Source organism: Paraphaeosphaeria sporulosa, assembly GCF_001642045.1.
Source record: "Paraphaeosphaeria sporulosa strain AP3s5-JAC2a unplaced genomic scaffold CC84scaffold_5, whole genome shotgun sequence".
NCBI classification, from domain to species: Eukaryota; Fungi; Ascomycota; class Dothideomycetes; order Pleosporales; family Didymosphaeriaceae; genus Paraphaeosphaeria; species Paraphaeosphaeria sporulosa.
The window spans coordinates 205,802-231,113 of record NW_017253364.1 but is presented as its reverse complement, the minus strand read 5'-3'; the positions used below and the strand labels follow the sequence as shown (position 1 = coordinate 231,113).

At 52.7% G+C, this 25,312-nt stretch overlaps 10 protein-coding genes across 10 annotated transcripts; 7 read left to right on the top strand and 3 right to left on the bottom strand.

Annotated features, from left to right (window-relative positions):
- Positions 1 to 813: 813 nt before the first annotated feature.
- Positions 814 to 2,431, bottom strand: CC84DRAFT_1144785 (putative tRNA threonylcarbamoyladenosine biosynthesis protein KAE1). Its single transcript, XM_018176469.1, has 2 exons — positions 2,334 to 2,431; positions 814 to 2,247 (listed from the first exon to the last, which is right to left on the bottom strand). Exon 2 carries the CDS (start codon positions 1,974 to 1,976, stop codon positions 921 to 923), a length of 1,056 nt encoding a protein of 351 aa, XP_018035792.1. The 5' UTR covers positions 1,977 to 2,247; positions 2,334 to 2,431; the 3' UTR covers positions 814 to 920.
- Positions 2,432 to 2,607: 176 nt separating this feature from the next.
- On the top strand, positions 2,608 to 4,141 carry CC84DRAFT_1186695 (SET domain-containing protein; the record flags this gene model as incomplete). Its single annotated transcript, XM_018180875.1, has 2 exons — positions 2,608 to 2,728; positions 2,841 to 4,141. 2 exons carry the CDS (start codon positions 2,608 to 2,610, stop codon positions 4,139 to 4,141), a joined length of 1,422 nt encoding a protein of 473 aa, XP_018035791.1.
- A 175-nt stretch (positions 4,142 to 4,316) lies between these two features.
- Positions 4,317 to 6,763, bottom strand: CC84DRAFT_1163971 (uncharacterized protein). Its single transcript, XM_018178378.1, has 2 exons — positions 6,310 to 6,763; positions 4,317 to 6,166 (listed from the first exon to the last, which is right to left on the bottom strand). Exons 1-2 carry the CDS (start codon positions 6,469 to 6,471, stop codon positions 4,538 to 4,540), a joined length of 1,791 nt encoding a protein of 596 aa, XP_018035790.1. The 5' UTR covers positions 6,472 to 6,763; the 3' UTR covers positions 4,317 to 4,537.
- A 4,609-nt stretch (positions 6,764 to 11,372) lies between these two features.
- CC84DRAFT_1163968 (uncharacterized protein) lies at positions 11,373 to 13,348 on the top strand. The gene is made up of 3 exons (XM_018178377.1): positions 11,373 to 11,592; positions 11,642 to 11,709; positions 11,862 to 13,348. Exons 1-3 carry the CDS (start codon positions 11,565 to 11,567, stop codon positions 12,921 to 12,923), a joined length of 1,158 nt encoding a protein of 385 aa, XP_018035789.1. The 5' UTR covers positions 11,373 to 11,564; the 3' UTR covers positions 12,924 to 13,348.
- A 497-nt stretch (positions 13,349 to 13,845) lies between these two features.
- On the top strand, positions 13,846 to 16,625 carry CC84DRAFT_1118572 (FabD/lysophospholipase-like protein). The gene is made up of 4 exons (XM_018175522.1): positions 13,846 to 14,227; positions 14,375 to 14,462; positions 14,512 to 15,783; positions 15,831 to 16,625. The coding sequence occupies exons 1-4, from the start codon at positions 14,173 to 14,175 to the stop codon at positions 16,441 to 16,443; spliced, it is 2,028 nt and encodes a 675-aa protein (XP_018035788.1). The 5' UTR covers positions 13,846 to 14,172; the 3' UTR covers positions 16,444 to 16,625.
- Positions 16,626 to 17,632: 1,007 nt separating this feature from the next.
- Positions 17,633 to 19,322, top strand: CC84DRAFT_1195888 (MFS general substrate transporter; the record flags this gene model as incomplete). Its single annotated transcript, XM_018181424.1, has 4 exons — positions 17,633 to 18,118; positions 18,173 to 18,471; positions 18,519 to 18,912; positions 18,963 to 19,322. The coding sequence occupies 4 exons, from the start codon at positions 17,633 to 17,635 to the stop codon at positions 19,320 to 19,322; spliced, it is 1,539 nt and encodes a 512-aa protein (XP_018035787.1).
- A 497-nt stretch (positions 19,323 to 19,819) lies between these two features.
- CC84DRAFT_722038 (uncharacterized protein) lies at positions 19,820 to 20,345 on the bottom strand. The gene is made up of 2 exons (XM_018187170.1): positions 20,208 to 20,345; positions 19,820 to 20,162 (listed from the first exon to the last, which is right to left on the bottom strand). Exons 1-2 carry the CDS (start codon positions 20,257 to 20,259, stop codon positions 19,843 to 19,845), a joined length of 372 nt encoding a protein of 123 aa, XP_018035786.1. The 5' UTR covers positions 20,260 to 20,345; the 3' UTR covers positions 19,820 to 19,842.
- A 281-nt stretch (positions 20,346 to 20,626) lies between these two features.
- Positions 20,627 to 21,458, top strand: CC84DRAFT_1163965 (ribosomal protein L28e). The gene is made up of 3 exons (XM_018178376.1): positions 20,627 to 20,810; positions 20,860 to 20,883; positions 20,967 to 21,458. The coding sequence occupies exons 1-3, from the start codon at positions 20,673 to 20,675 to the stop codon at positions 21,261 to 21,263; spliced, it is 459 nt and encodes a 152-aa protein (XP_018035785.1). The 5' UTR covers positions 20,627 to 20,672; the 3' UTR covers positions 21,264 to 21,458.
- A 1,619-nt stretch (positions 21,459 to 23,077) lies between these two features.
- Positions 23,078 to 24,273, top strand: CC84DRAFT_1090550 (FAD dependent oxidoreductase; the record flags this gene model as incomplete). Its single annotated transcript, XM_018174359.1, has 2 exons — positions 23,078 to 23,744; positions 23,795 to 24,273. 2 exons carry the CDS (start codon positions 23,078 to 23,080, stop codon positions 24,271 to 24,273), a joined length of 1,146 nt encoding a protein of 381 aa, XP_018035784.1.
- A 119-nt stretch (positions 24,274 to 24,392) lies between these two features.
- CC84DRAFT_722004 (uncharacterized protein) lies at positions 24,393 to 24,783 on the top strand. Its single transcript, XM_018187169.1, has one exon. It carries the CDS (start codon positions 24,511 to 24,513, stop codon positions 24,730 to 24,732), a length of 222 nt encoding a protein of 73 aa, XP_018035783.1. The 5' UTR covers positions 24,393 to 24,510; the 3' UTR covers positions 24,733 to 24,783.
- Positions 24,784 to 25,312: the final 529 nt, after the last annotated feature.

Here is a 25,312-nt window from a genome sequence, read left to right as displayed (position 1 = left end):
ATAAGGAATCAGCACGAGGAAGAGTCCACTTCTTCGACTCAAACCGATACCTCTCCTTTGCGCAGTCATGGATCACTATTCTGTCGGCATACCTCGGCGTTAAGGGGCCCATGGCGACTAATCAAGTGAAGCAAAGCCTTTGCATCGCTAGAGTTGGCTTGGCTGATATTGTCGGAATCCGCATTCCCTTACAACATGACGCGCTCGAAGGACAGCCACTTTTGTTGCCGCTTGATGATGATGACTTGCGGGAGAAGTATGAGTCCAAAGTACGCGAGATTGACCAGTCGCGTTTGGTTCCTCGAATCCGTGTGAGCAATGAGATCTTTTCAGCCAGTGAAGGTACTTTTGATGCTAGCTCGCCCGAGATTGCCGACACCGTGGATGAGCTGGTGTATGCAGCCTGCGTCGGCATGTGGCGCGACAACAGTTTCCTTGAAAGATGGCGCCGGACAGGCTTGTACAAAAGGTTCTTCATCACTGACAACGGATTCATGGGTATGGGTCCGAAGGCCATGCGGGAGGGCGATCTGTTTGTGATCTTTGGTGGTGGTACCGTTCCTTTCGTCATTCGACCGTGCGACGGAGATGGATACAGAATTATCGGATCGTGCTATATCGAGGGCGTCATGGGTGGGAAACTTGTAGAAGAGCTCCACTATTTCGATGACCTCAGAGAGATGGTAGAGATGTTTAAGATTGTCTGATCGCGGTGAGTCACCTTCCACCGGATCAGAACGTTGCATGCAATTCCACGTACGGCATTTTGTCAGTAACATTGTAGGACGATCGACCTTTGGTTTCATCCAGAATACGCCTCCGCCCGTAAACGAGATGTGACGAAGGTAAAATTGGGTATCATATTAGTGAATCTTCGCGAAACAGGTGACGAACAGTAGTCACTGAGACATCCTGGAAGACTACTCCCTCCATCCTACGTAGACCTCATCCGTTCTGAAACGCTGCGTGCATGTACTGTCTTCCAGCTTAGTCGTGACGCCAGTCTGATACTCCAACAGCCCCGCGTGTGCAATCATGATACCGTTGTCTATGCAGAAGCGCTCGTCGGTCGCAAACACACTTCCTCCTCTATCTCTCGCCATGATGCCCATCATCTGCTGCAGCCGTTCGTTAGAGCCCACACCCCCAACCACAAGCACCTGCTTGCTCCCCACATGCGCCATCGCGCGCTCCGTAATCTCCACCAACATCGCATAAATCGTCTCTTGCAAGGAGAAGCACAGATCTTCCTTGGTAATCAACTCTCCCTCCTCCGTCTTCAACCTCTTCTCATCCGGCAGGCTCTCATCCAGCCCCTTCGCCAACACATCCGCCGCGGCTAATATCCCCGAGAAACTCGCATCCATGCCCTTGACGGCATACGGCAGCTCGATGAAATTCTTCCCCTTCTTCGCCAGCTGCTCGACATTGTATCCAGGGAACGGATCATTCGGAATCATCAGCGTCCTCGCAAACCGATCGATGCAATTCCCAATGGCAATATCCAGCGTCTCGCCAAAGATCCGGTACCGGTTCGCCGAGTACGCAATCACCTGCGTGTTGCCCCCAGACACGTACAGCACGACGGGGTTCTCCGCACCCGTGATGCTGCGCCCCATCTCGATGTGGCCGACGCAGTGGTTCACGCCGACCAGCGGCTTGTCCCAGAGCAGCGCGCAGGTGCGGGCGGCCAGCGCGACGCTCTGCAGGGGCGCGCCCATGCCCGGCCCTTTCGTGTAGCATATGCAGTCGAGGTCGGAGATGGTAATTTTGGCCTGGCGGATGGCTTGCTTGATGAGGCGGACGACCCAGGCACGGTGGTGCAGCGCGGTGTCTTTGGGGAGGAAGCCCTCGCCTGGGGGAGAGTTGTAGGTATGGCGGAGGTTGGCGAGGATGACGGGGGGTTTGGAGGGCGTGTGGGATATTATTCCTATGCCGATTTTGTTGGCGGAGCCTTCGAGGCCGAGGGCTATCATTGTGAGGGTGTTGTTGTGCGCAGTCGAGAAGAAGTTTGAGGGCTTCGTTCCTAGGATAGAGGTATACAGGGCGAGGGATCCTATACGTGGTTACTGTTGTAGGGAGCTTGGTGGTTGTGGAGCGAATGAGGGGTCATTGGTGGAGGAGCTTGAGATGTTATCGATAAACTTTTCGCAGGGCTGATGACGAATGGAAGCGAGCGTTGCTGCTAGTCAGTGACTTCGAGAAAATGAACTTGGTCGGAAGGACTCAGAGACATTAAGACATGAACTAGAATCCGTAGCATAAGCGTGATAGAAAAGCCAGATACTACGCGTCTTCTTGCAGGCAGAAGAGGTAGGTAGGAAGCAGTGTACCTCTGTGATCATGAAGCCCCACGGCACAGTCAGCCAATGCCAAGTTCAAATTAGTGAGCGACAGAATTTCGATCCTGCGTCTTCAGTGTACAAGGCCGTGTGCCTTTGTCGAAGTTTCCACACTGCACTGAAATTGTGGCTGGTCATCAGTGCTCTCGTGGTGCCGCTACGCGCACGGCCAATCAGTGCCCGTCAGAACCCGCCTCGGTTGGCCGACTGACCGCAATATTCAGTCGCATCCACCACTCCACTCCCACACACCGCTCGCAGAACCATGGACTCCTTCGACGAGGCCAGCCGCGTCTTCCTCGACTGGCTCAAGCGCTCTGGCGCCGAAATCAGCCCGAAGATCGAGCTGAAAGATTTGCGGAACCACCAAGCTGGCCGTGGGGTCGGTAAGTTTCAACGGATAGTCCCCGAAGACGTTCTCCTCCGCCACACGCACCCTCCCACCTCTGCTCTGAAAGTCCAAAAACCTACATACACAGTACAGCTAAAGCACCCCAGTTGCGACCCAAAACATTGCCGAAGATGAAGTTCTCTTCCGCATCCCCCGCTCCGCCATCCTCTCCGTCGAGAACTCGATCCTCTCAAGCGAAATCCCCAAAGCCACCTTCGACGCCCTCGGCCCCTGGCTCTCCCTCATACTCGCCATGCTCTACGAGTACTTCAACAGCGACGCGTCCAACTGGGCGCCCTACTTCCGCGTTCTCCCGGACGAGTTCAACACTCTGATGTTCTGGTCCGAAGACGAGCTTGCTCAGCTCCAGGCTTCCGCCGTGGTGCACAAGATCGGGCGCCAGAGCGCGGACGAGAACTTCAAGAATGAGCTCATCCCGGTTATCAAGGAGTTTGCTCAGTTGATCTTCGCAGGGGACGAGAGGGCGCAGGAGCGTGCGGCTGAGATGGAGAGCGAGGCGGGGATGCTGCTCATGCACAAGATGGGCAGTCTTATCATGGCGTACGCCTTCGATGTTGAACCAGCGCAGTCGCACAAAGAGATCGACGAGGAGGGCTATGCGAGTGAGGACGAGGATGAGGCCCTGCCCAAGGGTATGGTGCCCATGGCGGACATGCTCAACGCAGACGCAGACAGGAACAATGCTCGCCTGTTCTATGAAGAAGAGTCACTCTCGATGAAGGCTCTTAAGCCCATCCAGGCCGGAGAGGAAATCTTCAACGACTACGGACCCCTGCCGAGATCCGACTTGCTTCGCCGGTACGGGTACATCACGGACAACTACTCGCAGTACGACGTTGTGGAGATCCCGTTCGATTTAGTCGCGCAGACTGCATCCGCAGCCAACGTCTACTCTGAGGCCCGGCTTGAGTACTTGGACGAGCAGGACCTCATCGAGACCGGTTACGACGTCTGCGCAAGCGAGCCATTCACGTTCCAAGAGAGCGTGTCTCCCGAGCTTGTTGTCGTGGTCGAGACCCTCTTGCTGGACAACGACGAGTTCGAGCGCCTCAAACGCAAAGGGAAATTACCGAAGCCCGAGAAGGTCACCGCCAAGGGTGCAGAGTTCTTGCACAGGCTGGTGCAGGTCAGGTTGCAGCAATACGCTACTACTCTGGACGAAGATTTGAGCACATCTAACGGCGCGTCACTTTCGGGTGAAGCCATGTCGAAAGAGCGTCGATATACTATCGCGAGGCAAGTCCGCATCGGCGAGAAGAAGCTCCTCAAGCAGGCTGAGCAGGCACTGGAGCAGCTGGGAAGAGACCTAGTCACGGCGAACGGCTCCGCGAAGAGACCTGCAGAGGATGAAGAAGCAGGGCAAGGCAAGAAGCAACGCGCAAGATGATGAAACTGGGGAAGAGCGCAGTAGACCTCATTCTACCGCGATCATCACTCATAGCGAAGACAAACATATGGGTGGTAAGTTTATTTTCATTCTCCAGCGGTCAATCTTCCCTGCATACATCTTTCCTACTATACATATCCAATATCTCACAGCTGCTAATCCGACCTCTGAGCAGTTCACCACACCATCCTGGCGCTTTGCGATCAGTATAGTGTACATAGAGGTGCGGTATGCTAAAGGCACCTTTGAGCGAACTTTGAATAAAAGAGCTTGGGACTTCCTCTGTTCGAGTAAAACAAAAACGCAAATGGGTATAAAATCGTTTCCTGCAAGCAACAACTCGTCTCATCATGAAAAAGGCAAACCAGAAGGGGGTAAAGAGAACGGTGCCACTTCTCAGTGTCCAGCGCTGGGTGGAGCCAAATGGCCGGACGAGGATCTCTGGTGGTTCTCGATCGCTCTCCGATTCTGGGCCGCCGCCGCGGCTGCAGCTGCAGCTTGGTGTTGAGCATGTTGCTTCTCGCCTTGCCGCTCGATCATGATCCTGTACCGGATGTGCAGGTTGTCCGTCCAGTCGACAGGATATATCTGTTCGTCTTCGCTACTATCGCCGGCGAACTTCCACCGATCGGCCGCACGCTCGTCAATGGGTTCATTGTCGAGCTTAGGACGCTTGACGCCACGACGATCTATCATCACGCGACCACCACGACCTGTGCGCCGGCGGTACCGCGACTGGTCCTGATACGGAACGTCGTCTGGAGGAGTACCAAACCGTATCCGGGCACTTCTGCGCGGCTCGGGTTGCCTCACTTGTTGGACGACCATCGCATCACCGGCTTCCTCAGACGACACCGATGCCGGCGGCGTCGGCAGCTGCGAGTCTGTGAAGACGCGACGGAAGTCTGACTTTGCTGCGGGTTGCTCTAACGGTGGAGTGATGGGGCGCCATGTCGCATCTACCCATCCGACATTCCACTTCTGGTGCTTCAGGAGATTCTCTTCGACGAAGGCATCGATAACCTCGGACTTCTTCGCAAGCTGGTCATCAAGATAGACAAGATCGGAATCGACAAGACGACCATCGGGACGAGTGACTGGAGGTTTCGAGCCCATTCCAGGGATACCTCTCTGAAGAGCTTGAGTGTCGACTCTTGGCTTGGGCTTGGGGGCAGGCTGCGATCGAGTTAGCGACGTGGCAATGCAAACATCGAACGGAACGCGAACCTTCTGGTTGATGAGGAGCTCTTCGTCATCGCCCTTGATGCTGAGCCTCCTCTTGGTCTCCTTGACTTCGCCCCGTTGTTCGAAGATCAACTTGTCGAGGGCTAGCTGCTCCCGGATCATAACTTCGCGGCGCTTCACTTGTGCCATGATGAACCGAGCCTCCTCGAGCTCCTTCCTCAGCTTCTTCAGCTTCTCAGTCACTTGGGCATCGCGACCGCGTGTCTTTCTCTGCATGCGCACCTCGCGGCGTCGGAAGCAGACATACGGATCAGAATCATCGCTGTCGAGATTCTTTTCGAATTTCAGCGTTGGCATCAATGGTTTATTCAGCCTTCGCTCGCGCTCGGCTTTCCAGTGCACGTAGACATCTTTGGCAAACCTTCGAGCATGCTCCGGAATTCTCTCGTCGAACAGCGCCTCTAACTCCTCGTATGCAAGGACGGGGGTGTTATCCACGTCAGCATAGGGCTGCTTCTCTGCGGTGGCTTCCTCGAAGAAGTTGATGACCTGCTCAAGATCGTCCTCGGAGCACTGTACACCTTTGTTCTTCTTCTGGTTGTACGACTTGAGCCAGGCAGCATCTTCGCTGGTCATGCAATACGGACATCCTACGGTGTCTTCCACAGTAGACGAGAAGCGAATGTAGGTCGACGGTTGCGTGAACTGTCTAGGGTAAAGGTCCTCGTATTGCAGCTTACTTGCAACAGCGTCAGGTGTAGGAATGTACAGCTGGGCAATCTTGCCTCCACTTTGAGAAGCTGCCTGAGCGGCAGATATCACAGCTTGCAGATGGTGCTCCTATGCATTGTTAGCAAAGCCTCTAGCAACAAGAGAGGACGGATACAGAGCAGCCGTGCGAGCAAGTCACTGGGGCATTCATAGTGCATCGCAATGCCGGCTGATATCGATGTGGTGACAAAAGAGGACTAGCGTGAACTTACGATTTCCTCTCCTTTTTCCACGCCCGTCTCGACCTTGGGAATATGGCGCGTCGCGTCATCATCGCCGAGCTGCTCAACCTCGTGCTCGCGCAGGATAGGTAGGTTCTGCTTAGTAGATAGCTTGCGCTGGCGAAAGCGCTGGCCGGTAACCCTCTGCGTCATGATGCGCGGTCGTGAAGAGATGCGCGTTCAAAGAGATTTGCGCACACGTGACCAGCCTGGCTGGGGCGTTGGGTGCAGCTGGCAAGGGCCAGCGCCGCGGCTCTGGCTGCGACGAGCAGCGGTTCCTCGTTTGCGACCACTCCCGGGCGTGAATATTCACAATATGGGTGTCAAACGATTTCGCATGCGCTGTTTAGATGGAAAATCGACTCAGGCCGGATTTTCCGATGGTGTTGGGCGAGTTTCTGATGGAGAAGGTTGGGAGGGGCGTCGCGGTTTGTTGGTGGGAGGTGGTCAGGGCCGCAGGCAAGATACACCAAGCGAAAGACGATCGGACCCTCAGCGCAACGCCGTGGCGAGTGCCTTTTCGCTAAGGCCGCAATGCACTTCATACGCTGCCTGAAATCGAGCGAAGTGCACGACGGGCGTACATAGGCACAGATGATGGTCTCCTGCAAATTCAGGCTCGTCATTGCAGTCTTGCGTTCGCTTTCTGGAGGCGTTGAATTGCAGGTCGACCGTGCGACGGTCTTCTGATTGGCAGCTTTGCCGAACAAATCAACCAATGACAACACGAGAAACTGTAAAGGCCATGCATTAGCGCGATGCATTTCTCCGCAGATTACGCACTCCAGCAGATCGTGGAGTCGGAGCGCAGGAACAGAGTAGACTCATAATATCCATAGTGCAAGTTTTCGCATACATTGAGGATCACACGTGCAGCCACGGATCGAGTCTGTTATATCGAGTGAATGAACACTGGAGTCAGGGAAGCATCACCTTGTCTCAACACAGTCAGTCTTCGAAAGACATTACGTACTGTCTTGGTCGAGAAAGCTTGGAGTTCCAAGATAACGTATAAATCGGCATACAATCTCTGCAGGCTTCCGTTTCAGGCAGGCGGCGATAGAGGCCAACGAAATCCGCCTTATGGCTATCCTTGCAATGCGAAAGCTCAACTCAGCTTGATAACCAAGCAGATTCCTACAGCACTACCACACTCAACCGCCTATCCGGGAAGAATGGCTCAAAGTTTGTATGCCGGTTTATATGATATCGTAAAAGATAAAACGCAGGTCTTCGCTTTCATGTTGTAGCAGTATAACGGATATCTGTGTTAGAATAGGTTAACATGCTAGACGGTAAGAAACGTTTTCTGACTAGCCTAGCAGTCAACCGTGTGGTCTAGATGGACTATAAAACAGTGTGGGACTGTGAGGATAAGCGTGGGATTATCGGCAGAGGTACAACTTAGGCCATCACATCGGCGCTCTTAGTTGTTTGTTCACCCAGATGCCCAAGGTAGCTTTGCTCTAAAGATGCACAATGTTCTCGCTGAGTTCGCATGGTATAGCCACGAAACTAGAATTCATTCCGCTGCCGCGCGCGGACATCTAGAGTCGTGTAAACTCCGCTTTACATGTGTACCTGCGAACTACTTGGAGAGATGCATCACGATGCATAGCTAGGCCGCCAATAACAACAATGTAACGGCCTCAGCCTCTTCATACAGCCTTATCCATAGAGGTGCCCGGCGTTGTTGCGTTTCTTTTCCGTAAGGAAGGTGTAGGTGATTAATTCGGAAGGACCCGTGAACCACAGCGGCTCCCGTTTTGGGCGGGCCGTTACGGAAACCCGTCCAGCAGCGGCGAGAACATTTGTAATCTCCACGTGTCAGTAAAGTACTGAGTGTAGTGAAGAGTGTTTGTGTCATATGATTCCAATAGTCTCAAGATTAGAGCGATTGTTTCAGTAACCGTGGTCTCGTAGTGTGATAAGAATTTTTGCTAGGAGGGTAGGACCATTGCAATTTCACGCGGAATATACTCATCTAACAGGTTATAATTGAGACTCCGAGTTTTCAGAGATCGTCTCGCGCGCATCTTCATAGAGTGTGAATGGTAAGGACCTGGCGTTACTACCTAAAACGGCATACGGTTGCTAACTTGATGCGGCATGCAAATCGTGGCTTCAGCAGCGCTAAGCTAGCTACATGCACAAGAGGTCCAGCCGCAGCCGCAACGGACACTTGAGCCAAAGTGGCAAACCCTCGCACTTAACGGCAGGGAATGTTTCTAGTGGGACTTGGTCCGCTATCGGCAACATGGTAACGACACATATGGACTCGTCTTAGGTGAAATTCCAAAACGGGAACGAAAATCCTCGGATGAGGCTCAACATCAGGTGGGTGGCTTTTCAATTCTTGTTCAAAGTGATCAAGAGTTCTATAAAATTAAAACAGCCAGTTCACATACTCTATACGGTCTATTATGGGTAAGCTGTGCTATACCAGCAGGCGACGCGGTGCACATGAAGGCTTGTGTGTGCTTATCCGAGCCTACGTTTTGTTGTCTTTGGAACCAGCCAAGGTTTAAACTACACTAGGCCATTAGTTCCCCCATGCTTACGCCGCTTACAAAACGGAGATGGCCGATTATACGGCCACCCAGTTTCCTGAGCCTTGCGGACTGGTCTCACTCGCCAACGACAAAGCCACCGGGCCACTGCCCCATGCATCCCTCACGTGTATCTGCATTAGCCATCCGCATAGGGGCAAAGCTCACTTGGCGGAATTTGTTCTGGCACCGATTCACTCCTCGCACAGTCTCTGGTTAGCTCCCCTATGAAGGATTTATGGTTATGGTTTCGATGTTAGTGTCCATAGTGGAGAAGACGGTGAACAAGCGCGAAGTATTTGCGCTGTCTACTGTGTAAGGACACAGTCAGCTTCGATCCTTGCAGGCCGGCTCATGCTGCTAATACGGACGCGGACGCGAAAGCAAGAGTCGCGTTTAGTCGTGGAGACAAGACTCGACCGCAGCTCTACTACTGAGCCATCAGTGCGTGAACAGATAATGCATGCATACGAGGTGAAGAGCTTCTAACATTCGCGGACTAGAGCACCTAGCGGAACTCAGCAGGACTGTTGTGACCGATCGCTTGCGATCTTGACCCAAAGCAATATCGAGTTACAACATCTATTCCAAATACTTTGATCGACAATATACCTGCCGCATGTGTCACTACTTTTAAGTCATGCATCATAGTAGCAGCACATGGGAAGCCGCGCCGAGTGCCTGATACTACAGCCACACGGGATTGTCTCTTCTGGGCTATCCCTAGAATCACGAAGCGTTCCTGGAGATTTTTATATACCGGTTAGAACATCCCCTTCGAAACAGCTTCATCAGAGTGAGCATCGGGTTCCGGTTGATTGCAAGGGGACCAATAGCTTTACAAGAACCGGATCTTCCGAACTGAACGATATTAGTTTTGCGTTGATGTTTCGGTGCGGCGTAGCTTAAGGGAGCTCATCACTAGCCTTCAACGCTGTGAATGTATCAAGACTGGGAATAGCTGCACCATCCTAGCAGTCAAGGTACTCTATATTATGCATGCGTCGTCCACCGAGAGAAAAACACAGCAAGCGATGGGTTAGATGATCCGATCGTTGTCTGTGCACTTCGGGAGACACCCTGGACCAATTCGCACTGCAGAAGAAGGTCAGATATGGGTATGCCCGAGTGGGTTTCTGGATGTGAAGATAGCAGGCGTTGCAGGTTGCCGTTGCAATACCTATGGTCAAGATACAACCCGACCAAATCAGTTTACCGGTATGATGCGCGTTCAATCTCCTCAATCGCTACTGGTGTGTCCACTTCGAGTCATTCGCCGGTCGTAGATTGCATCTTAGGCGCATTAGCCCGAAGAGTCGATGCATAGATTATGGCCGGAGCACTATGAATGATCGTTTCACGACCCTGAAAGCCGTGACCACGGTTCGAAAAATGCCTTCGTTGCTTGATTGCGGTGATACTGCGCTGCGTGAAGCAGTTGCTAAGGTTCGAATACTCTGTTGTGGCTGCGAATGGAGGACATTGTTATCTATGGAGACGATACTGTACTTCTTACCACTAGTAGGCGGCAGTGCTCGCTTCTCCTTTTGGCACCTGCGCAGTGGCAACTTAAGATTTTCCACGTCCGCCTGAAAGTTGTCAAGCCTGAGGTGGATCTGCGGACGCCAGCGAGGTGAAGGCCCGTATGTACTCGACAGACAATTGGCCAGCAAAGGGAGCTCCCGGTATGGCGCGTCAAACTTTTCTTTCGGATCAACAGTATCGTAGATGCATGCATTGTTTCTTTGATGACAGTGATGATTTGTGCAAGATCAGAACCAGGGAACACCTGCGGGTCGTATCTCCATACCCGAAGCCAAAGAGCTGGATTTACATCCGGTGAATCTAGCCTCAGGACAATGCCTTGCGCACTAGATTTAGCGATTGATGCCGTAGCGTTGTAGAGATGCAGGAGGTGGCAAGGAATGGGCGGATACATGCTGTTCGGCCGCCAAGGCGCTGCTCAATGACCTGGTCTCTACCTACCGGTTTTCTCCACCACCCTGGCCACGGCTACCCACCGTCAGCCACCACCAATGCTTTCCAACATCTGAACCTGGACACTTCAATGGGACGTGCTGTACCGCCTTTCAGGCATGCTCGTCCGGGTTTCCTCACTTGTCATGGAACGCCTGAGCTGTGTGTATTGCGCCCGGCTATCTGCACATCCAAGACTTTGAACCCTGGCTTTCTGCTTAGATCAATTCGTGAATATGCTGCATTACCAGCTTCGAGCTTCGAGCTTCGAGCTTCGAGCGCCAGCGAAGATCGTCACGATGTTTTCCACTGCTAAACTTTAGCAATTAAATAATACAGCCCTGAAAAAGAAACACGCGTGTGGCGGATGTAGCGGTTTTTGATCCGGGGAGCGGCGCTGGGGCGGCCCCTCAGCCTCTCATAGGCTTAGGGTTGACTCTCATCGCCCAACGAGCCTCAGCCCTATCGCTTTTCCAGCGCTAGCAACATAAGCAAGGGCTTCTTGCATCCGCGGGACGGATACTCTGTCATCACACATATAATATCTTATCCAACGCGTACCTACCCTGGCATCTTTGCTGGTTACTTACTCTGTCCTGAATTCTTCCAACTTCTGCTTCACATCCACAGTTTTTACTCATGGTGGTCACACATCTCCACGGTCCTTTAAATCGCAGCCCTTCGCCCTTTCTCACAATTGAGCAGGTGTCCCCGAGCAACATGTCTTCGACATCCGCAGAAGGCAAGGGTACAGTTTTTCGCTCCTTTGGTCGTTGCCGTGTCTCTAACAGACATAGTCTACAAAAAACGACCGCACCGTAAGGTCAAGAGTGGGTGTCACATCTGCAAACGAAGGAAGATCAAGGTGCGTCGCTCCGATTTCCCTCCAGTTATCCGGCTTGTCTCTTGGGGTTGAAGTTGGTAAACGCTCCCATAACTGTATGGGCGCAAGCCAACTAGCAGAACCTCCCACGAAATCACACATTATTTGTCCTTGTTGTGCTGATAGTTTCCCAGTGTGACGAGCTCAAACCTCAATGCTCAAACTGTCATCGATATGCTTCCGAATGCGTTTATCCTGCACCGTCGGACAGTGAGCGCCTGAGACCATCAATGAGCCCAGTCGCTCATAGTCCGGAAAGCAACGGCGAAGAGTCTTATAGCAGTGGCCATGATCTCCCAATGAGAGACCTTGCGCTGATGCATCAATGGTCTGTCGCAACATGCTATGGATTTGGAGATGGATTCGTCGACGATGCAGATCCCTGGCGAGAACAAGTACCGATAATTGCACAGCAATTTCCCTTCCTCATGCGAGGCATCCTCGCTTTGAGTGCTCTACATCTATCCAAGGACACTTCGGACCCAAACATGAGGATCCGATATCTTCGGACCGCCGCTTATCATCAGGATCTCGCTATTCCAGAATACCGAAGCACGCTACTCGACGTGACGAAAGAGAACGTCGTGGCAGTCATGATCTTCTCTGCCATCCTCACCATATACTCTTTTGCGGCACCCAAAGACGCAGGGCGGTCGTTTGCTGAGGGTCCACCCGAATGGATCTTCCTGCACCGAGGAGTTGGCGACATGCCATCACACTGGCAGAGCTGGCTCGAACACAGCTTCTTCGAACGACAACTGCATAGACGAAGACTTCAGCCGGTGGATACTTCTTTGAATCCAGAAGACTATAGGCTCCACTGCCTCGAATCCCTTATCGCATCACTTCCTCTTGAAGAAGCGAATGACATACCAGCGTACGAAGGCGCCCTCTATTGGCTGCGACAAGCATACGCCCACACATACAATCCCGTCAGCATGCTTGGGGGCAAGTACGCTCTTTTGTTCTGGATTGAGCGAGTGCCGCAGGGCTACATCGATCTGTTGAGCTTACAACGGCCCTGCGCAATGGTCCTCCTCGCGAATGCAGCGGTCTTGTTAAAAAGGGCGTCCCATTTCTGGTACCTGGACGGTTTCGCGGAACACATAATCACTGAAGCCAAACAAATCATGGGTCTCGAGTATTGGGCTTGGCTTGAATATCCTACACAAGCTTGCGGTATGGTTGAACGATGACAACCTCAAATCAGTATTGGATCTGAAAGAACTGGACATGGTACCCAAAGGCTGCATTCTATATATGGTTGGCCAGCTACACCATCGATTGGTTGTGGTTAATGAAGCACTTCATGGCCGATCGCACTAATTGAAGTCATGGTCGCCCTGAAACCGAAGTAGCGAAAGCCATAGGAAAGCTATCTCGCAGATACAAATGGTGGAAAAGCTGCGACCAAAAGGGCAGAGACAGCGCAGCAGGCGATCCGACCTTGTACACGGTGACGTAGCCTGCACACACACACACACACACACACACACACACATACATACATACAATCACAGAGACAGATTGCAGCAGTGGAGCCTCTACACGCACTAGAGCATGTAATGAAGTGAAAGACCACTAGAGAACTTTGGGCGGGCACGGGCTGCACGGTTCGACATTAATGTGAAGCACCTGATTCTAGAATCATTGGGTAGTAGAGCAAGGACTGGAAACGGGCCCAAGGGAACCTGTTCATATATTGGCTCAGTATACCTTCAATAGGCCGTTGGCCCAATTTACTGTTGTAGAAGTTCATTTTTGAAGCATATGCAAAGCGCCCTGTAGGTGCCTTTGTGATGTCTCCGCCCTAGCTTTCAGGATGCCCAAACACAAAACCTTCCAAGACCGGTTCCTGTGAAACCTCAAAAGCAATGAGACTTCGGTACTGCCTGCTACAAGGTTTCGTACAAGCTGCATCCATGATTGTAAACGCTCCGAGCAGGTGCTGTGCCGCCAACATGCTGTGTGGATCTCCGTGCGGACAAGGCGGCTCGGGCCGGTGGCGTTGTCCAATTGGATGGGGACCGCTCCGCTGACTGGGGTAAATGTGCAGGCGAGGGATCTGGCTTGCGGAACGTTTGTTTCACTGGCCTCGCCTATCTTCTCCTAACGGCTGCGATTGTGGGCACAGCGACCATCACTTTGGACAGCGAGGCGCTGGGACCCGCTTATCTGTTGGGATACGATGCACATGGCCCCACGCACCGCTCTCGCCCAGGTCAACACCAGCAGCCTCGAGCGCGTCGGCCATCGTGCGATATTGCTTTGCTGCCGGGCGACAAGGGAACCTTGCAGCAGCAGCAGCACGACGCACGTTAATCAATCGCAATTAGTAACGCGCGGGGACCGCAGGGTAACAGGCCACCGACCATCACGCCTGCCTGTCGCTCGTAGTTCCATCTCGCCGCTCCGATCCACCTGCCAGTTTACGACTTGTCACCAATGTCATTGAGGGTGGACTTGAGCTTGGTTCGCTTTAGCCCAATAGAAAACACTTGTACGTTGCCCCATCCCAGGTGGGAGCGCTGCTTTAGTCTCAGCCTGATCGCAGACGCCTTCTCTTCACTTGACCGGAATGAGCATTGCTCACATGGAACCCGCGCCATTGCGTTGATCTGTACTGACCCTGTCCTCGCGCCCTTAGACTACTTCTACGACCAAAATTATCCGACTGCGATCCAATTCTTACTCAATGGTCAATGGGAATCGTGGGACGTCGGCTGGGTCAGGCAGTGAGTCGCTCAAGCAACCAGAGCGACGCTGATATTTAACCTCGAGTAGCAATGCGCATGATCCTGAGATTAAAAACATCGCCGCTGGTGCGGAAGCACATGCAGCCCGCAACTCCTCTTACAAGCAATGGCCTTCGACACCGCTACCCCGTGTAGTGCCCGTTGTCCAGCCACTTTCGCCGAGCGTCATAAGCGATGTATCGAGGCAACGGGACCCTTTTGACCGACCGCGTCATCCCCAAGAACGAGATTCTCCCTTATCTCCCCAGTTCTCGCCAGGGCTAACTCGCGACTTCTTTCCTTCAACCGCCCTGAACGCGTCCTTGCCGCCTCTTGCTAAATCGCGTCCGGCTTTCTCTCCAGCGCTCAACTCGCATTCACCGTCTCACTCACTGACTATCGAAGCAACAACACCATCGATTAGCGAGCATAGTCATCATGATCGACCTCTGGCAAACCCTTCGCCAGCGAGCCACGGTGGCACTGCATCAGCTCCACACAAGTGTCCGCAAGGCGTACCTCTGGCCTTACCTAAAATAGGTCAGCTGCCATTGATCTCTTCACCCTCACCTTCTTCGGATGCTTCTACGCTTGCGTCGTTCCCCCCACCCTTATCTGTACCTACAGACACCGCCGTATCAGTCCCGATCCCAGTGCAGCAACCAGGGCCGCATGCTTCGCAGTCCCGCAATGCGCGTTACAAAGACTATCATTCACCTGCGGGCCAATCAGACCCAAATACTGATCCGCAGCTCTCAACGGTCGCAGCACCTATCACTCTTGGCCCCCATACGGCATCTCGGACCCCTTCGCGTACTTCGTCCCCCTTAGGCGACTATCATGACATCTATCAGGAATCGGGTGCGGCTCCTTCTGTCCAAACTCCTCAGCCTCCATCCCTTTTACCGCGCAGGCGTCGAGACTTCAAAATCATCCTTTCGTTGGACGGCGACGGCATTCGCGGTTTATCGCAAGCATTTTTAGTGGAAGCGTTCGTCGGTGCGATATGCACAAAGCTTGATCAAAACATTGATCCCTACCAAATCTTTGATCTAGTCGGTGGTACATCCTTGGGTGGTGTATTAGGATTGATGCTCAGCCGATTGAGAATGCAAGCACACTCAGCCAGGGAAGCTTACAAGCTCGTCGCAAAAGAAGTCTTTCAGGATAAAAAGGCTTATTTTGTTTCGCTCGACCCTCACGCAACGCCCCTTCAGTATCACGCGGAAGGGGTGGAGAACGCCATCAAGGCAGTCATTGCTGGAGAGCTTGCACAGGTAGACGCGCGTCTTTACGATGACCGGGAGGAGTCTGCCGATGCGTAAGTAGTACCACTGACTTCATAGGCAGCCAGCTTATCAAACATAGCTTCACCATTACCACTCAGGTTAAAATCGGTTCCAATAAGGCTGCAGTACTTCGTACATATCCTACCCGACGAATTGCTGGACCTAACCTAAGTGATGATGTCCTCATTTGGCAGGCAATGAAAGCTGCTGTACTGGCTCCACGTTACACCGCTCCACAGGATGGGAGGGTCTCCCGCTCTGTCATTGAACCAGGACAAATGGACTACGGTACAACAAAGGACAACCCTACTCGCGAAGCCAACTACGAATGTCGCAAGCTCCTCAGATATAGCAACGATAAGGTGATCATAATTTCTATAGGCACTGGCTCCGGAGTGGACTCAGAGCGAGAGAACGGAGAGATGATGAAGAGTGTTCTTAGACGGACCGCTGATGCGGAGCGACAGTGCTTCGAATTCCAGAGGGACAACGCAGAGCTGATAAACGCCGGCTGGATGAAGTATTTCAGGTTCAATGTGCCTAACCTGGACGATGTGCCCTTGGAGGAGTGGTGTAATGAAGAGCAGATCAGGGATAGGACAACGGCGTACCTCGCTTGTCCAGATACTGGCGGAGCTTTCCACCAATGTGTGGATGACGTTACGGCGGTGTTGGTAGGTGTTCCGCGATAGCTCTAGTTGGACAACGATACTTTGACATGTGGGTGGGAACATAGTGGGAGGCGGGAGTTACGACAATGCCTGCTCAGAAGTTGCGAGGTATCCAAAGAAAGATGCTGGCTATGGTCTATCTAGGTCGTGTCACTGAAGGAAGTTCAATACCCTTATGCGGCATTCTGATGCCTAATTTACGGATGCATACATCAAGATGGATGACCGAAACGAGAAACTGTGATTAACTGCGATGCAAACGTTCAGGCATCTGGCGTCTGCCATAGATGGCCTCGGATAGACTGCCACAGGATGACTTTCTGTACTACCGCAGCGTGCCACGCAAGCTTGATCCCAAAGCTTGAGATTATAGCGTGAGACTACCTTCTACACAAGCGTTCAGTCAACCTCCCAAGCATCCACAAAGGTCTTCGCGATCGCTTAGAGCAATCGAAGCCTTGTCGAGGCCTAGCGTATGCAAATGCGGGTCACCTACGCTACGCAACCTTACTGGTACATTCCCACGACCATCCACTACAAGTCCGGGGAAACACCCAGCATCAGATATGTGTGAAACATGACATCACACTTCATTCCCACGCGACAGCGATAAATCCAGAAATTGTTGTGCGACAATCGCAGCCCGCGCCCCGGATCTTCGCTATGACGCAATACGCGATCCTCTGGCTTGGCCGCTCACCACACACGTTCACGCGCCGCGCCGAGTAGCCGTGCATCGTCCGATGCGCAGCGGAACAAGCTACCTTGCGCGGGCGCCATGAAAACGCCAGGACGCCTTGTGCGGCTTGGCGGGTTGGGGGTGGGAAAGGATGCGGGGAGATTGGTGCGGTAATGGGTGAGGGACAAAGGCTGGGGAGAGTTGATGTCAGTGAGGCAGGGGTAGAAAGTGCCTGATGCGGAGGGGGTTCTGGCACGGGTGAGTTGAGTCTCTGGAGGGTATATACCGTGTGCTGTTTGCTCGCGGCGAGTCCGCTGGTACACACCTCGTGTCTCCGTTGAAACTTTTGTCAGGCTCGAGCTTACGAGCGGAGGGAGCGTCGTCCCTTCCTGACCCCGCAACTTGTACATACTTTGAATGCACCTTTTGCCTATACGAGATCAACCTTCTCCCAGCTCGCATAGCCCATCCATCATGGAGTCCGTCCCCGAGACCCACCGTGATCCCACTACCAAAGAGGGTGCGTCCGAGATGGACCAAGAAAAGTCCTCCAACACCGACCGCATCGTCACCTCCGACTCCAAAATCGAACTCACCGACACCGATGCCTGGGACAAGCTCGGCTACTCATTCCCAACATGGCGCAAGTGGCAAATCCTAGGCGTCGTCTTCTGTATCCAAATCTCCATGAACATGAACGCGTCGCTGTATGCCAACGGCGTCGGTCGCATCGCCGAGGAGCACGGAATCTCCAAGCAGGTGGCGCGGATTCCCCAGATGGCTTTCCTTGTGGCGTATGCGTTTGGCTGCGAACTGTGGGCGCCGTGGAGCGAGGAATATGGCCGCTGGCCGATTCAGCAGCTCAGTTTGTTCTTGGTGAATATTTGGCAGATCCCGTGTGCCCTGTCGAAGAACTTTGCAACGTATATCGTTTGTCGGACATTGGGTGGGTTGTCGACGGCTGGAGGGTCGGTCACTCTGGGTGTGCTTGCGGATATGTGGGAGCCGGATGAGCAGGTATGTATCTGTCGCCCTATTGACTTACGGAAAGGCTGACATTTTCATTCCCAGGAGTATGCTGTTGCATTCCTTGTGCTGTCTTCCGTAGGCGGATCCGTCGTTGGCGCCATTGTCGGTGGTTTTGTGGAAGAATACTGCTCCCTCCCATGGATTTTCTGGGTCCAGTTAATCGTTGGTGGCGCCACACAGTTCGTCCACGCTGTATGCAACCCTGAGACGCGGTCAACGATCTTGCTTGACCGCGAGGCGAAGCGGAGGAGGAAGACTGGCGAAGACCCAAATGTGTATGGTCCTAATGAGATCCGCGAGCGCCGACTCACTCTGAAGGAGTTTGGCACCATCACTGGCAGGTTAGTATACTGCACGGACCGGAGTAGCACCTGGCTGATCCGAGCAGGCCCTTCTACATGTTTTTCACAGAACCGATCGTCCTGTGGCTGAGCCTTCTGAGTGGTTTCTCGGATGCCCTCATCTTCACTTTCCTACAGTCCTTCCAGCCTGTCTACGAGCAGTGGGGTTTCGGCACCATCGGTATCAGTTTGGCATTCATACCCATCCTGATAGGATACTTCCTCTCGTACTTCTCTTATCTTCCATCGATCCATCACTTCCGCGGCAAGCGTCGTATAGGCATCCCACTCGAGCCCGAAGTCCGTCTCTGGTGGCTCCTCTTCCTCGCACCGCTCGAGACCATCGGACTCTTCGGGTTCGCATGGACATCGTTGGGTCCCGATTATGGCATTCCGTGGATAGCCCCCATGATCTTTTCCACCTTCATTGCGATTGCAAATGTAAGTAGCATCTCGTATCCAGTGTAGGCAAGAAGCTGACGACGCGATAGTACGCCATATACCAATCCTCGATTGACTACCAAACTGCTGCCTACGGCGTCTACGCCGCCTCCGCAACAGGCGGTAACGACCTCGCCCGTGACTTCCTTGCTGGTATCGCAGCCCTTTACTCGGCGCCGATGTACGAGAATATCCCTGGGCGTCCGCTCGAGTATGCATCTACTATTCTCGCGTGTCTGGCGTTCTTGGTGACGATTCCGATCTACATTGTGTATTGGAAAGGACCAGAGATTCGGGCGAAGAGCAAGTTCGCGCAGAGCTTGGACAAGAGCAGAGAGGTGGGGAGGGAGAAGAGGAGGAAGGCGAGTTTGGTGGATGCAGGTGAGACGGAGTGGAAAGAGCATGTTTGAACGTCCAGATGAGCATGCTTGGTTCTAGTCCCTCTGTGTGCAAGAACGCTCCTTCATGCAGAGTAATTGTACGGATTAGCTAGGAGCGTGTACGACATGTCACGATGAATAATGAAATGATCACGGACACTATTTGAAGAGTGCGAACAGTTTCCCGCTCCAAGTATGAGTAGAACGAACAATCAATAATGGGCCATTGATGGAACCTGAAGTATAACCATGAGCGGATAGGAGATTGGTATAGTCTGGAAGAAACGTCAGAAGAGAGAAGTTGACATAGGAAATGTGGATCAGTAAAGGGACAAAACGAAAAAGCCGCAAGGTGAGAGTACCTCCTCTTCCACAATCCAAACCATGTAAATCCAAACCCAGAACACCCGCTTCCAAATCGACCACAGACCGAACTCCAAAAGCCAAAAAAAGCGCTTGCTTGCAACAATGTGACCACAACAAAATCCGCGGTATCAAAGTGTGAAGGTCATCCACGCCGCTGGTTGTTGGTTGAACCCTCTCCACCCACTTAAGAAAAGCTTACGAACTTCGGGTCGCGCGGCAATCCGTCCGGCCCGATGTTGTTCTTCTTGAAGCGGTCTTGCATGTACAACCGCCGCGCCTCATCAAAGTCGACTCCTCTCCTCTTCATGATCCTCTGTACCTCACGCTTCCCCGCATCGTCCAATCCTTGTCGCGAATCGCCGGCCTCCAGATTCGTGTTCAAATCGAAAGCCGAGGATGAAAGCCCGGCTTCTATATCATCGCGGAAGGAGGTGGGAAGGCGCGTGTAGAGGGGTTCGGGGATGGGTATGCGGTGCAGCCAGTGGTGTCTGGTGAAGTACGCGACTGAAGACTGTCAGAGATGCCTGGTCCGGGCTAGAGAAGACATACCGGTTGCAGTGACAAGCACGAAAAAGGTGAGAGAGTAGAGGACGTAGCCCATGATTAAGGTCGGCGCGTCAGGTTTGGAAGCGACAGCTCGGGTCAATCGGAAGCCCGGAGTTAGCGTCGAGCGTGCTGGCGGCAGAGAGGAGAAGAAAGAAAACAAAGAGAGGAAGGACTGTAGTGTGGGTGCAGAGCTGCTACAGCAACTGCATGTGTATTGTTCTTTCACCTTCAAAGAGAGGTGGGGGACTCGCGGAGCTGGAGATGGACACGGACAAGCAGCGCATCAAGCCCCAAGTCGTGGCTGAGGCCGTCGTCAGCATCAGCGGGGGGGCCGTGCGCGCGGACACCGCGTTCTTCCGGCACCGATTGCACCTTCCCGGAAACGGGGGCATAGACGAGCGGTGAATTTCGACCACACCAAATCGACATCGACGCCGACCGAGACAATCGACACACACAACCGCAGCAATGGCCTCTCTTTCTTCCGACCTGATCTGGGAAGTCGTCAAGCAGCAGGGTAGCTCTACCCTTGTGAAGAGGGCGCAGACTGGCGGCGTCTCGTTCTCGCGCGACCCCCTCAACTTGAAGAACTCGTTCCAGCGCAAGGTGCGTTTCCATGCATGCAGAGACATGAACATTGGCTAATTTTGCGCAGTATGAGGGTCTCGTAGACGACAGGGTACGCTTCCAAATCCCGCCGCGATCGCACACCCAGTCGAATGGGCGCCGCACAACTGAAATCGAGATTAACACAGACTCTAGGCCATTGGTGTCCAGCCCGGTGAGGAGGGTGGCATTGTCCTCCTGACCAAGAAGGCCGGCAAGGGCCACCAGCCCGCCTCGCACATCCAGCAGTCTGCCATCGGCTCCAGCCGAAGCACCCGCAAGACCTACTCCGCCATCGTCAAGTCGACCGCCAACCGCAACTACCGCACCGATCTCCGCAAGGACGCCGTCGCCCGCGCCTCCGCTATCCGCAAGTCGCAGAAGCCCGTCAAGGATAGCAAGCCCGCCAAGGTCAGGGGTGCCAAGGCCCGCGCTGCCACTGCTTCGGCATAGAGGAGTCGAAGAGATGGGAGAATGAAATGAAGGCAACGGAGTTCACTGCATAGGTTCATTCGGGTCATGGAGCTGGTGAATGATTGCATGGGACGGCTAGGTCTATTACGATAGAAGATCAAGCTGACACAGGAATGAAAACAATTCCGCCCAATTGATGTTTCGCTTTCTCTCTACCCCAACTTTCAATACCACTCGATCCTTTTGACCTTGGACCCCCGGCGCTCCGAACGCACAGATCACATATTTCTCATCGTCCCTCCCCATGCTTTTGCGTCACTATGCCTACTTCCAGATTCGGATTGTCGCGACACCGCTTGAACGCCCGCATCACAGATTCAATGTCCTCGGACTTCTCTTGTGACGCCAAAGTCGATTCGCTCGAACAGTCTCCGTCAAAGGCCCTCACAAACTGTACGCTATCGCTATCGCGTGGCCTGTATGGCTTCGGAACCAGCTTCTCTGATTCCAACAGGACCCGTGGAGTGCCGCAATCCCAAGGATAAATTTTGACTTCGTCTTTGTCGCCGACCTTCCGTTCTGGCTGCGGATCTCTCGCGTCCTTCGGCTTGTATTCGTCAGGTACGAGCTCTATGCTTTCGCACTTAGGATCGTTGATCAACAGCTCGGTCCGCATCGTGTCTTCCGATAGCGCCGGCCCGCTGATATTGCTATGTCGTGTGCTGCGGGTCGGCTGATCCACCTTCCACAGGTAATGTAAAATTTCGGCGCGTCGTCAATTCAAGTGTCGTGACGCCATCTCGTATAGGTAGTTGAGAGGAGAGATGATATGAGAAGTCGTCTTGGTCACGCTCTTGTGGTCGCATGCGGTGTCATCGCTGGAGTAGGACAAAGGGCTTTAAAATAAGAAGCCACTAACATCGACCCCCAAGACTTGTTAGTGTCCGCGTCAAGTCGTGCCTTCCTCGATATATCGCGCCCTTCTAGCCGTCACTTTGCGGGACCTCTCGTTCCGCCTGCCATTTCTTCACTTGCCTCGTCAATAATTCCGACTCTAGCTGAGATCCTTGAACGGTAATGGAATATGGTACCCAACTACTTTCCTTGGGTCATGGCTTTTTATGGATTTATCATGTTCGCCCAATTTGCTGTCACCGTTGTTCACGACTTACATGGTTCGGAAGCTATATTGCTCAGCTGATGAAAATATTGTGTGGATTGTGCCAGAAGGTGAGCATAATAGATAACGGATACATGATAGCCTCACAGAAGTGACGATGCAAGGCGGTGTTCAACATGTTCAAGGACCGAATGAGGTTTCGTTTGCAGGACGCAGAGATCGAACACTGCTCATATGAAACCCGGCCACTGGAGGATCAGCGCGTATACGCGATGCCGACCACGGCAATTGCGCAATTCTCCGATCCAAGCCACTAAACGCGGGGCAGCAAGCTCCCCACTCTTGGGAGATGTGACTGGTATGCTGATCGCGCACTACAACTGGAAGGTAGACCATCGATAGCCTTGGCAACGACTATCACGGCATGCATTCCGTGGAGTTTGCTTGTCTATTGACACTCGAACGAACGAGAGCCATCATACGTACCCTGCTTCTCCACTGCAACCAAGCATCTTATCTCCAAGGCTTGCTGCGACCTACACTTCGGCTTCGTTTTCCCGGAGTTACCGTCGTGTTGGCCTTCCTAGGCATCTTTTATTCTTATTCGAGCAGACAAAGTTGTTCAGTGCATGCTATATAACGTGACGTTCATCACCTCGAGAGCAAGATGCATCCCGCGACACACGTCTTCCAGCAGCATCTTTTACAGTCTTCGCCAGACACTCAGGTGAAGATGAGCTACTTCGAAGCACCCCAGAATGTCATTGTCATTGGCGGCGGCATAGTCGGCTCCTCAATCGCCTGGCACCTCTCCAAATCACCAACCACAAACACCACCATAATCGCAGAACAGATTGGAGGCGTCGCCACACCAAATTCTTTCGCTTGGGTCAATGCTGGCTCGACCGACAAGCGATTTTACTACAATTTCCGACACCGATCCATGGCCCACTGGCACGAGATCGAGGAAGCTGTTCCGGAACTGTCAAAGTACATTCACTGGGGCGCATCGTTGAATTGGGACATTGCCAACGAGACGGAGAGGGCAGAGTATGGCGAGAGACTGATGAAGTGGGGCTACGATGTTATCACTGTCAACAAGACAGAGATTCCGACATACGAGTCAGAGTTTGAAGAGAGCTTCTTGAAGACGGATTGGGCATTGAGGTATACAGAAGAGGGACAGATGGAAGCGCATATCGTTGCTGAGAAGCTTATTGACGACGCGCAAACAAACGGCGCAGGATTGCTCAAAACGAACGTGACTTCTTTCTTAAAAAAAGATGGAAAGATTGTGGGAGTTGTGATTGATGGCGGAGAGGAAGTCTATGCCGATCATGTCGTGTTGGCCGGTGGATTGGGAAGTGTGCCTTTACTTGCTGCAGTGGGCGTGGACCTGCGTAAGTGGATCAGCACAACGACATCAAAGCTACCTACTAATTATCCAAAGCGTTGACACCCAAGGCGGGTCTTCTCATCAACACCGTCCCTACCGAGAGGAAACTACTCAACGGCGTCGTCTACTCACACGACCTACATCTCCGCCAAACCGCAGACGGACGCATCCGTACTGGATCCGACTTTGGAGGCTCCGACCCAACCGATAATCCGCAAGCGGTAGCTGATGATCTGTTTGTCAAATTACAGGCAGCCTTCAAAGGAGGTGATGAGATCAAGTATGACTACTATACCATTGGGTACCGACCTACACCAGAAGATGGTCTCCCCATTCTAGGCGAAACAGGTGTCCATGGCTTGACGGTGGCCACTATGCACAGCGGTGTATCCAACGGCGCGCTTGTCGGCAAGTTGATCAGCGAAATGGTTTTGACAGGCGAGAAGGACCCCGCGCTCGCTGACTTTGCGCTGTCGCGCTTCAGTAACGGAACGACATCCGCTTCCAAGAGGAGGATTAGAGTAGACCACTGAAACCTCCTTGTTTTGGAAGATGAGGCGTCATCGGTCGGTAGATGATCATGATGATGCGGTGCTTCTAAGTACGTGGAAGTGGATAGCTGTTGATCGGTCATGGCTTGATCACAACATGGATAGCAAATCCCAGGTTCAGTTTGAGTTTTAAGCCACATACATCTCTTTGGTTGCAGGGCTCCCCGTGCTTTTGCAAGCTGCGGTAAACGCAATACAGGAACGTGACGGGATTCAAAAATGAACGTTTCAAACAGGCAAACACACCATTCTTCTTTGTGGCCTCTCCAGTTGAGAGAAATTTACGTTTCATTACGGCAACAGTATGTCCAAATTTTCAACTACCAGTTGATTTGTATAGATCTAGACTGTCCTAGAACTCATGGCCGAAAGGGCCATCCTTGGAATAATCTGACTTCTCGTCAGCTATCAATCAATCTAATCCAAGGGCCTTTGCTCTGACCATGACTAATGCCATCACTTTTTGATGCCGCTCGCTGCGCACCTGCCATGCGTAGCGCGAACAGCTTCTGCGTCGTGGCTTTATAAAAATCCCACCCACTCTACGATCTTTCTCTTCCACATTCTTCCGCTCCGACTCGCGCAACTTCTCGGTCGGCTCTCAGCTCCCGCCTCTGGCTAAAGTCTTCCCCCCAAACACCTCGGCGTACGACGTCGAACACAAGAAGCAATCTGTAGCCTTCCATTGGGCTTGCATGACGGACTGCTAGAGATTTGTGAGGTATATAATTGTATCTCTGAAAGCACTGCAAGACATTTTAACAGCTTACAGATTTCTCTCTTCGTGACGTACCTGGTCATGTGCTTGGCGAGTTCTGTATAGTAACGGTGTATGAGATCACAAGAACATGAAGGCATAGCAATAGGTATAGCCGTCACAGTGATCTTCCAACTTCAAGATAGTATCCGGCGATTCACTTTTTCACTCGATAAATTTAATGAACCTATTTTTCAGCTTACGCCATCCCAATAGCTCTTTCGCGAACCTGATGGTGGTTTTGCCATGAGCTCGTCGTGTATC